General features: G+C 44.1%; 1 protein-coding gene across 6 annotated transcripts in view; it reads right to left on the bottom strand.

Moving 5' to 3' along the window:
* Positions 1 to 7,362: 7,362 nt before the first annotated feature.
* NTRK2 (neurotrophic receptor tyrosine kinase 2) overlaps positions 7,363 to 12,016 on the bottom strand; it is a 379,702-nt gene continuing 375,048 nt past the window's right edge. For all 6 annotated transcript variants that reach the window (XM_073670937.1, XM_073670934.1, XM_073670935.1 and 3 more), the window contains one exon: positions 7,363 to 9,628. In XM_073670937.1, the coding sequence (XP_073527038.1) occupies positions 9,443 to 9,628 (186 nt within the window). In that variant the 3' untranslated portion in view covers positions 7,363 to 9,442. The remainder of the gene's footprint in view (positions 9,629 to 12,016) is intronic.

Here is a 12,016-nt window from a genome sequence, read left to right as displayed (position 1 = left end):
AGGGTTCTGGAGACAACTGGCAGTCCTCCGCTTGGTCAGAGGGGTGTAGAGACTCATGGGTAACCTCTGCTTCAGAGTACACTAGGTTGGACTCAGTGGACGAAGCGAGCGAGGTATCAGGTACAGAGTATAGGAGAGTCTCTGTCCTTTCGCTACCAGGTAGCACCCCGAAGGGTTCTGGAGACAACTGGAGGTCCTCCGCCTGGTTGGAGGGGTGTAGAGACTCGGTGGTAACCACAGCTTTGGAGCATCCTTGGACATGCACACCGGTTAAAGTGGGTGAAGCATCTGATGCCGGGTGCAGGAAGTTCTCCTGTGTGGAGTCTGGATGGGCAGAAGTCTCTTCGGGCAGGAGAACTGGTGCACTACCCACGCACATTACCCGTTGGCGCTTCTCCGGGATACAGGGAGATGAAGCTTCAGTAGGGACTTCAAGGTTGGGGTCAGGAGGTCTCAGGGAGGACAGACCCTGGCGTGACGGCTTGCCTCTACGTCTAGCACGTCTGGACTGCCTCTTGAGGTTGGGAGAAGTATTCCGGAAAGCGTAGTCACCCTGTGAGGATTCTGGGTGGGCAATAGTCTCATTGGGCTGGAGGACTATTGCGCTACCCACACACATTACCCGTCGGGGCTGCTCCGGGATATTGGGAAGTGAAGCTTCAGCAGGGGCTTCAGGGTTAGGGTCCTCGAAGACCATACGAAAGGCCACCAGGAAGGCCTGCAGGTCAAGGACGACAGGATCCCATGCTTCCCATAGGGGGGTGACCCATTTCAAGGCATCACCCGCTAGGTAGTCAATCATAAAGGCCACTTTAGCCCAATCGGAAGGAAAATAGAGAGGGTAGGCCTTAAAGTGTAGCATGCATTGCTCCACAAATGCACGACACTGTCTTGGATCCCCATAGTAACGTGGCGGATCCGCAGGAACGAGAGCTGATAGATCCATCTGGACGGTGCGTAATTCGCCTGGAACTCAGCTAAGGAAAAAAAAAAAAATTATTTATTTGGAAAACTTCTCAGAGAGCGAAGGCCGTGGGGCTCAACGGGAACCATGTCCTGAGCATGCTGTAATGCACACGCCCGGGCTGAACGGCGTGTGCGTGTGATTCCACTGGACCGTGCCGGAGAGTGAATGCCTGGAGGGGCGTAACTAGGTATTCACCCGATCCGACCAGGGTCGCACGACGACATACGACGCCAGTGCACCAAGGAGGAACCGAGCAGAGGGACCAGGTGCTACTCCAGGACAGACCCCGGACACGGCTGTTGACCCACACAGGGGAATACAGGAACAGGCTGGTAGGCTGGCGCACAGACTGGTGGGTATAGGCAGGCACGACTGGTATGCAGGCAGGCGGGTATGCAGGCAGGGGGGTACAGGCAAGCACAGCTAGAGTGCAGACAGGGAGGCACTAACAGGTAGGAACACAGGCGGGATAGGACCCAGTACACACTGGGACTCAGGAACAATACAGGCAGAGGGGTACAGGCGAGCACAGCTAGAGTACAGAAAGGAAGGCACTAGCAGGTAGGGACACTGGCGGAATAGGACCCAGTACACACTGGGACTCAGGAAAAGAACCACAGATGTGGCGAACAAACACAACAGAGTGAGGCCGCCCAGAGATATGAGCAATTACAGGCAGGACAAGACCGCCAGGAGCGGTGAGCAAGAGCAGAGCAGGACAAGGCCGCCAGGAGCGGTGAGCAAAGGGTCAGAGCTGAGCGAGACTGCCGGAGCAGTGAACAAGAGTAAAGCAGGACGAGGCCGCCTGGGCGGTGAGCAAAGGAGTCAGAGCAGGCTAGAACCGCCGGAGCGGTGAGCAAAGGAGTCAGAGCAGGCTAGAACCGCCGGAGCGGTAAGCAAAGGAGTCAGAGCAGGCTAGAACCGCCGGAGCGGTGAGCAAAGGAGTCAGAGCAGGCTAGAACCGCCGGAGCGGTGAGCAAAGGAGTCAGAGCAGGCTAGAACCGCCGGAGCGGTGAGCAAGGCAGTGAAGGGGGGACTGGGCTCTGTTCACATGGAACAGACAGGAAGGGAAAGGCAGAGCCAGATACCCACAGGGTACTTGCAGTGAAGTAGCGAGTGGACCACAAACTCACAAACGGGAGTACAGAGACAACAAGCAGGAGTTAGGTACGAGTTCAGACTCTGCAGAAAAAGGAAGGGAACGGACATAGAGGCAAAACAGGTAAAGGATAGGAGAGAGTTCAGACTGGAACTGAGTGTACGGAGGAGACCGACACTGCAGCGGAATACAGGAGCGGGTCTGGAAATACGGCCCCCAGAGAGGCAGGACGAACAGGCAAAGAGCGAGTTCAGACAGGACAGACAAGATACAGGAGCGGGTCTAGATAATCGGCCCCTAGAAGGCGGGAGGAACAAGCTAGGAGCGTGTTCAGACAGGACAGACAAGATACAGGAACGGATCTAGGTAATCGGCCCCTAGAAGGCGGGAGGAACAGGCTAGGAGCGTGTTCAGACAGGACAGACAAGATACAGGAACGGATCTAGGTAATCGGCCCCTAGAAGGCGGGAGGAACAGGCTAGGAGCGTGTTCAGACAGGCCTGGAAATACAGCCTCCAGGATAGGCAGACAAGAGAACACAGAACGGGACCTGGCACCTTCAGAGTGCAAGCACACACTGAATGAAACACTATGCTCAGGCAGGGATAGATGGGAGCAGCTGAGCTATATACCAGGTGACAGACAGCAATAGGCTGAGGACGCACAAGGGGTGTGACCCACAGCAGGTACAAAAAGCAGGAAGTGATCGGGCGCCGCCCTTAAGCAGCAGAAACAGACACAAACAGACAGCATGGAGGGAAGCCAGAGAGACATTCTGGACTGGAGATCAAGTGCGCGCTCTTGCACAGTGGGAGATGGACCACCATGCAAGGACGCCGCCAGGTATGTTACACTTTGCAGGTGTTTTTTGTTAATTATTCTAATTTACTGAGTTAATGACTTTTGTGTTTTCATTGGCTGTAAGCCATAATCATCAACATTAACAGAAATAAACACTTGAAATAGATCACTCTGTTTGTAATGACTCTATATAATATTAGTTTCACTTTTTGTATTGAAGAACTGAAATAAATTAACTTTTTGATGATATTCTAATTTTGTGAGAAGCACCTGTATATATAACTGTAAAGAAGATGAACTGTGGCACACACTCATATAAAGATATATATAGACTTTATTACAGCATGGTAGCCAGTGGAATACTAAGAAGTACAGACAACCGCCGTTTTGCGCCCAACACTATAATTTTAGGAATTTTGTAATTAAGTCTATGGATATTTTTTACGTCAGTGTGCATCTTGTGGATGAAAACGTAAAATATGTGCTTAGAAAAATGTAAAGATTAATGCTATTGTCAAAAATTAAAATAACTTTTTTTTTATTCATACAACTACATGTGTAAAATTCAAAATTGCAAAGTTGTATTGAACATCATTTTAAAAACCAAAGGAGATTTTGATATATTTTCCTATTTTTTAGAATGAATATTGAAAAGTGATGGGTTTGGGGCCTGATGTCAATGGAAAAGAAGATGCAGAATCTATTGCAATGTTTGAAAATGATCTAAAACTGCATTTATGGGCAATTGCTTGTTTCTCTAGCTTCATCCACTAGCCCAATTTCGTTAATTTGCCTATGAAATTGGAAAAAAATCTATAAAGGCCTAAATAACAAGGCAGGGAAATATAAAATGATGGTAGATAGGATTATCTATCAATAATTTTTTTCACTGTTCTTTCACCAACAGATTAAAAATTTCTTAAACTGAAACACGGGAATGACATTACAATGTAGAAAGTTAACTCTTAAAGGATTATTCCCATCTACATAAATGGGTATTCTCAGATACCTCTTATAAATAATGATCTATGAAGATGGGAATAAGCATTTAAGCAAAAGTCATTGAACTTTAGGTTATAATTGGGTGTTTAGGTACACTTCACTTCATAGGGATATCTTGCTGGTATATTCTCATTTTAAGAAATGCTAGATCTCTACTCATTTGAGGCCCAATCAAACAACTTATGTGCACAGACGTTTGACTACTACTAAATCTTGATTACCATGACTGGTGAAGATAAAATCAATCCAGGACACAATGGGCTCCAGGTTGATGTGAGGTTCATAAAACTGTTATATCATAACATGACTTTATATCCTGTCATTTTTTTTAAGGAAAAAAATGTTTTTTCTACATAATGTGAAAGCAGCATAATGAATATGCATACACCCCGTTTCCTGCATTGTGTCACTCACTGGGCTGCTTAGTGTAAGTTTTATAAAATCATAGTTTTATCAACAGGAAATTATGACTAGAAGACTAGTAGGGTTGCATGCTCACTATGCGTTTTTCAAGTGTTTTTGCCGTGGAATTTCCACAGCGAAAACGCTTAAAAAATGCTTGGTAATACGTGCCCCATGGTCCCCAATGATAATCCGCATGTGCTGTGCACATGCTGCGGAAATTTGCACTGCGGATTATCATTGCGGAAAAATCTGCAGCATGTCCATCAATTTTGCGGACACGCGGCGTAATTGCCGCCATTGACTTGCATTGAATCACTTAATATCCGCATGACTACATGTGCACATGCGGATATTAAGCAATTCAATGTGCGGATGGTACCCCCTGTTTGGAGAAGAGGAGACTCATCCAGACCCGGGAACCATAGTACTTGTTAAAAAAAAAAGAATTTAAAATAAAAAATAAACATTATACTTACCTTCTGATGGCCCCCGGTCTCCTGTAGGATGCGTCCTGGCTCACCGGTGGCTCGCGATGGTGTAAAAGGACCTTCCATGACGTCATTTAGTCTTGTGACAGGTCACGTGACCGCCGATGTCAGTATGCAGCATTTGTGCATCGTGGGCACTTAGCCTTAGTCTGCTGCCAGGTAGTCTGACCACACCCCTATCAACGATTGGCACATTGTACACAGAAAGCGACCTATCAGTGGTGTGGGTGGGATTATACAAAACTCAGCATTCAGAGAACTGCTAGATCTGCAGCAGATAAAACAGTTTTTAATCAAAACTGCAGCAACCAGTAAAGTAAGTGGTACATCACTGGAATCAGGGTCTCTGCCCCTACATTATGCTGCTCTCGGATGGGGTAGCAAAAACCTGGTGACAGATCCCATTGAACTGCTTTTTTCAATCTCAAAGGATCTTAAAGAGGTTGTCCAATACTTTAACATTGATGACGTATTTTTTTGTAATATTATTCTCTCCTTGCTTATCCTCTATATTCATTTTGAGAGATTGGTAACGCTACTCTTGGCTGGGACCCACCGCTAGTTTATGACTAACGTGATATCATAGACCTAATGGAAAAGAGAAGAATTACTTGGGTAGAAAGGCAAAATGAGCAATTGTAAGTACACAGTGCCATATAATATGAAGATTGCAATATATTAAGAGGATAAACACTTTCATGGAAGTGCTTCTTTAAAACTGTGCTGAAAATTCCTGCTGGAGGAGAGAAGAGGAAGCTGTCTCTTTCCCAAACTGGGCTGTGGCTGTTCATATGGTTAGCTGAAGGAATCAAACAATAAAATATACTGGCAAAATAAAAACATGATTATTTTGATGGAATTATTTTCTATTCTAATGTTTTTTTCCTCCAGTTTGGAATGTTTGTGTGCAGCTCCATATACCGTATTTTTCGGACTATAAGACGCACTTTTTTCCTCTAAAATTTTGGAGGAAAGTGAGGGGTGCATCATATAGTCCGATGTACATAAATATTGTAGCTGTGGGTGATGGGGGATGTGGGGGAAGCGACAGCGGCTGAGTAGCAGGGCACAGGAGGCAGCAGCTGCCTGCTGCAGCCTACACTATGTCCGCTACTAAAGAAAATGAATATTCACTGCTCCCCATGCCCACTGGCGTGGGGAGCAGTGAATATTAATTTTCCTTAATAACCGACACAGTGTGCCCGCAGTGCGGCTCCTGGTATGTATGGCACCCTTCATCCCTGTATGTATGGCGCCCCTCATCCCGCTACGTATGGCACCCTTCATCCCTGTATGTATGGCGCCCCTCATCTCGGTACGTATGGCATCCTTCATCCCTGTATGTATGGCCCCCCTCATCCAGGTATGCTTGGCTCCTTCTGGGCTCCGTGGCTCCTGCTGCTCTCGGCTGTCAGCGTGCCTGCTATTAAAGGCCATGAATATTCACCACTCCCATGGGTGTGGTGAATATTCATGGCCTTTAATAGTGGGCATGCTGACCGCGAGCGCAGCAGGAGTCGCGCTGCGGCTACAGCTTGCGAGCTATTAGGGAGAATGAATGGTCACTGCTTCCTACGCACGCAGTCCAGGCGTGGGGAGCATGACTATTCCGGCACAGAGTGGAAGACAGCGCTGGAGGAGAGAGGAGGTGAGTATGAAAGTTTATTTTTTTTCTGTGCAGCATGACGGTGATCAGGGGGTGCCAAGCATACCAGGATGAGGGGGCCATACATACAGGGATGAAGGGTGCCATGCATACAAGGATGAGGGGGGGGCCATACTTACAGGGATGAGGCATGAGGGAGCCATACATACAGGGATGAAGGGGGCCATAAATACAGGAATGAAGGGGGCCATACATACAGGGATGAAGGGGGCCATACATACCAGGATGAGGGGGGCCATACATACCGGGATGAATGATGAGGGGTGCTATACATACAGGGATGAAGGGGGCCATACATACCAGGATTAGGGGGGCCATACATACAGGGATGAAGAGTACCATACATATCAGGAAGAGGAATGAAGGTACCATACATACCAGGAAGAGGGATGAAGGTGCTATACATACCAGAATGGGTGTGAGGGGGGCCATACATAACAGGATGAAGGGTGCCATACATATCAGGAAGAGGGATGAGGGTGCCATGCATACCATGATGAGGGATTGGGGTGCCATGCATATCAGGATGGGGATGAGGGCCACATATAACAGGAAGGAAGGGGCCATATATACCAGGATGGGGGATATTAACAGAATTGGGGGACATTACCCCTATAACAGTGTCAGCAGCAGACCACCTCCCCCTTAACAGGGCATCATGACCACATTTTTTGCTTACATTTTTTTCTATTTTCCTCCTCTAAAACCTAGGTGCGTCTTATAGTCCGAAAAATACGGTACATTCACACCAGATTCATATATATTACATCCAAAGCAATGCTTTAGCCCACACCAATCACCCAGATATTCCATGCTATTGTTCATCGGTTAGTAATGAAAACCTAGAAACTTATGACTAATTAGTTGCAATGGATCTATCACATCATGCTAATAAACAATCACCAAATCTCATGAAAATTCAGGCAAACTGATGTTTAGCATTAAAAGGCAGAGATTTATTTTTAGAATCCCAATGTATGTATCCTGTACATCTCAGTGTCTAACTTGAGATTTACTGTAGGTGTAGGCGAAAATGGAACTACAGAACCGTTTTATAGGCAAGTGCTAGAGAATGTAGAACATTCATGTCTTCGATTTCGTCACAAGCAGTACATATTGCCTGTCCCATCTTAACTAAGCAAGTAGGCACACACTTTTGTTTTTTTACTGCAAACGGGTGTGAAAAAGTATACATAGTAAATCAAGAGTAGAAGTTCAAACAATGTACCAAAGCAATAGCACAAATCACATCTGTACAAGTATCATTGTTTTACTTTTATAACTTGCTTTAAAACCTTGATAGAGAGATGTGTTACAATCATTAGTATACCCCAAGAGATGAGATTAATTTATTTACTAGCGCCTCAATTACAGAGGCTAATATTCATATACTTTTTTCTTAACTCTCAAATATATTTTACAATTACCAGTTTTAAGTCAACATACGGCATTTATTTACATTTACCTATACAAATGGTAGATTCCATTACTGTGCTACTACATTCTTCAAAAACTAACACCCCAGAGAGGAATGCCTGGCGTTATGATAGGGCCTCACCTGTTCTCCCCAAAAAGATAAGTCTCTACACTATGGTAAATGTGACCGTGATACAGGTTTTGATCCCTGTACTGTATGTGTATTGGGGAACAACTTTCAATATCTTTGCATTGGACACATCATGCCGGTAACATATATAAGCATGCGCTGCCTCCAAGTTTAACATCACATACATTTGTAGAAAGGCTGCCACAGTTTTGTTTTTTTGTTTTTTTTTTACAATGTAATATAGAGAAATATAAACTTCAATCCGGAGCCCACGGATGAAAAACTATTAATAAAAAAAGGAAAAAAAAAAGAAGATTAGCCACCAACCGTTGAATGTGCACCATCAACATCTTTTGGTTGTGACATTGCCTACTGACTCTGTTACCAGAACAGAATGCAAGCAGCAGCCCTCATCTGAGGCTATTATTCCTCAGCTATGACATACATGTGTTAAGCTTCCCGTATCACATCTGTCCATCTCCATACAAAACAACCCAAGCTTTTTCTGAGCTCTTGGCCTCAACTCATCGTGTGTATTCTTTGAGTTGTATAGAACGGCTTTGTAAACTGGTCAATGACAGAGATTGTCTGTTGGACACTGTATCAGATAAATTCGGCATCACATTGTGATGATTTCAGTCTGTTAAAACGGGTGATTCAGCCTCTAACAATGGTTTACTGCACTTAGAAAAGAAAATGATGAAGACAGCTACGGCAGCTTGTTAGAAGCAAGTGACATGGTTTTATCCTAGCATGGGGTATATGGTGATAAAGGACTAGCCACATACAAAGCAAGGTGGATTTATTCTCTTCAGAATAGTATGCATTGATTGTGTTTCTTCAGGTTCTGTTTAGGTAGATGGTTAAACGTCTTCCCATTGGCATGTCTCCTTACTACCACAAACTCATTTCTGCAAGCGCTTCATCCTGATGTCCAGAAGTTGTCTGTCATTAGTGCACATAGCCAGAAACGTAGAGGTGAGCAACAGTCAATAGAAAGTCTACAGGTATGTACAGCAGAAGTCATTAAGTTTGTGTCATACAATATTTCCCTTTTTTTCATCCACATCAAAGGCAGGAATACAAGAAGGCATTGTTAGATGTGGTGGACAGACATGCGAGCCTGCTGATTAACAGATACAGTTTTAAGGCCTTTGTCTATGTATGCTGAGTTACATAAAGGCATAAGCACAGAGTAGGAAAGACAGTGAGAGACAACCAAACATAGACGGAAGAGGAAAAGAAGCAAAAGAAGAGATAGGCTCAGGATAAAAAGATACAACTTGTTAATGGCAAATATCAATACTGTGTATTGTACAGATGGAGAAGTTTGTGTTGCTTGCCCTTTGATAGCTTCTCAGCATCTTTGTTATATTAATACTGTCAGAGGTTATAACACATTTCATGGAGTTCAGCGGCTGTTCACCACATTCATTCATCAAGCCCATACAGGTAACACCGTCAACGTCTAGCCAAGAATGTCAAGGTAAACGGGGGATGCCTTGGACAAGTTCTGAAGAAGGCTGTGGATTTCTTTGATGTTCAGCCTCATGTGAGGCTCCCTCTGCCAGCAGCCTAACATTAGATCATAGACTTCCTTCGGACAAGTGCGAGGTCGTTGCAAGACTCGGCCTTGAGTTATACACTCAATCACCTACAAGAGAAAAGGATAAAGAGATTTCAGATGACTGTTAGAATGATCTTTTGGCTCTTACAGAATAGTAAGATGTTTTTTATTAAATAATACATGCAGCTAATAATTTCATCTGTTGGATATAATTAGATTGTGATCCAACTGTCCAAATAATTACAGTACCTTGAAAAAGTGTTCATACCCAATAGATTTTTCCACATTTTAACAGTTTACACCCACAACGTAAATGTATTTTATTGGGATTTTATGTGATATACAGTGCCTTGTGAAAGTATTTGGCCCCCTTGAACTTTTCTACCTTTTGCCACATTTCTGGCTTCAAACATAAAGATATAAAATTCTATTTTTTTTGGGAAGAATCAACAACAAGTGGGACACAATCGTGAAGTGGAACAAAATTTATTGGATATTTTAAACTTTTTTATCAAATTAAAAACTGAAAAGTGGGGCGTGCAATATTATTCGGCCCCTTTACTTTCAGTGCAGCAAACTCACTCCAGAAGTTCAGTGAGGATCTCTGAATGATCCAATGTTGTCCTAAATGTCTGGTAATGATAAATAGAATCCACCTGTGTGTAATCAAGTCTCCGTATAAATGCACCTGCTCTGTGATAGTCTCAGGGTTCTGTTTCAAGTGCAGAGAGCATCGTGAAGACCAAGGAACACACCAGGCAGGTCCGAGATACTGTTGTGGCGAAGTTTAAAGCCGGATTTGGATACAAAAAAATTTCCCAAGTTTTAAACATCTCAAGGAGCACTGAGCAAGCGATCATATTGAAATGGAAGGAGTATCAGACCACTGCAAATCTACCAAGACCCGGCCGTCCTTCTAAACTTTCATCTTGAACAAGGAGAAGACTGATCAGAGATGCAGCCAAAAGGCCCATGATCACTCTGGATGAACTGCAGAGATCTACAGTTGAGGTGGGAGAGTCTGTCCATAGGACAACAATCAGTCATACACTGCACAAATCTGGCCTTTATGGAAGAGTGGCAGGAAGAAAGTCATTTCTCAAAGATATCCATAAAAAGTCTCGTTTGAAGATTGCCACAAGCCACCTGGGAGACACACCAAACATGTGGAATAAGGTGCACTGGTCAGATGAAACCAAAATCAAACTTTTTGGCCACAATGCAAAACGATATGTTTGGCGCAAAAGCAACACAGCTCATCACCCTCAAAACACCATCCCCACTGTCAAACATGGTGGTGGCAGTTTCATGGTTTGGGCCTGCTTTTCTTCAGCAGGGACAGGGAAGATGGTTAGAATTGATGGGAAGATGGACGGAGCCAAATGCAGGACCATTCTGGAAGAAAACCTGTTGGAGTCTGCAAAAGACCTGAGACTGGGACGGAGATTTATCTTCCAACAAGACAATGATCCCAAACATAAAGCAAAATCTACAATGGAATGGTTCAAAAATAAACGTATCCAGGTGTTAGAATGGCCAAGTCAAAGTCCAGACCTGAATCCAATCGAGAATCTGGTGAAAGAGCTGAAAACTGCTGTTCACAAATGCCCTCCATCCAACCTCAATGAGCTCGAGCAGTTTTGCAAGGAAGAATGGGCAAGAATTTCAGCCTCTCGATGTGCAAAACTGATAGAGACATACCCCAAGTGACTTGCATCTGTAATCGCAGCAAAAGGAGGCGCTACAAAGTATTAACTCAAGGGGGCCGAATAATATTGCACGCCCCACTTTTCCGTTTTTAATTTTTTTAAAAAGTTTAAAATATCCAATAAATTTCGTTCTACTTCACGATTGTGTCCCACTTGTTGATTCTTCCCCAAAAAATTAGAATTTTATATCTTTTTGTTTGAAGCCAGAAAAGTGGCAAAAGGTAGAAAAGTTCAAGGGGGCCAAATACTTTCACAAGGCACTGTACCAACACAAAGTAGCAAGTATTTGGGAAGTGTAAGGAAAATAATACATAATTTTCTAATTATTTTAAAAATATAAATCTGAAAATTGCGACATGCATTTGTATTCAGCCTCCTGTAGTCTGATAGCCCTAAATAAAATCCCGAGTGACCAATTGCCTCCAGAAATCACATAAGTAGTAGTGATGAGCGAGTGTGATCATTTAACCCTTTCACTGAGCATGCTCGGGTGCTTGCCAAGTAGCTTTGACGTGCTCGTATATTATGTTCCAGTCCCTGTGTCTGCATGATTTACAGCTGTAAGACAGCCTAAACACATATGAGGATTCCCTAACAGGCAATCCCTGCATGTGTTGAGGCTGTCTAACAGCTGAAAATCATGCAGACGCAAGGACTGGAACATAATATAAGAGCGCGCCGAAGATACTCGGAAAGCACCCGAGCATGCTCTCTGAAATGGTTAAACGAGAACGCTCGCTCATCACTAATAATTAGTAAATTGAGT

The sequence above is a fragment of the Phyllobates terribilis genome, unplaced genomic scaffold (assembly GCF_046119375.1).
Source record: "Phyllobates terribilis strain yellow unplaced genomic scaffold, ASM4611937v1 Scaffold_1__5_contigs__length_1240528914, whole genome shotgun sequence".
Lineage (NCBI taxonomy): Eukaryota > Metazoa > Chordata > Amphibia > Anura > Dendrobatidae > Phyllobates > Phyllobates terribilis.
The sequence above is the reverse complement of the archived record's forward strand: the minus strand, read 5'-3'. Positions and strand labels throughout refer to the sequence as shown.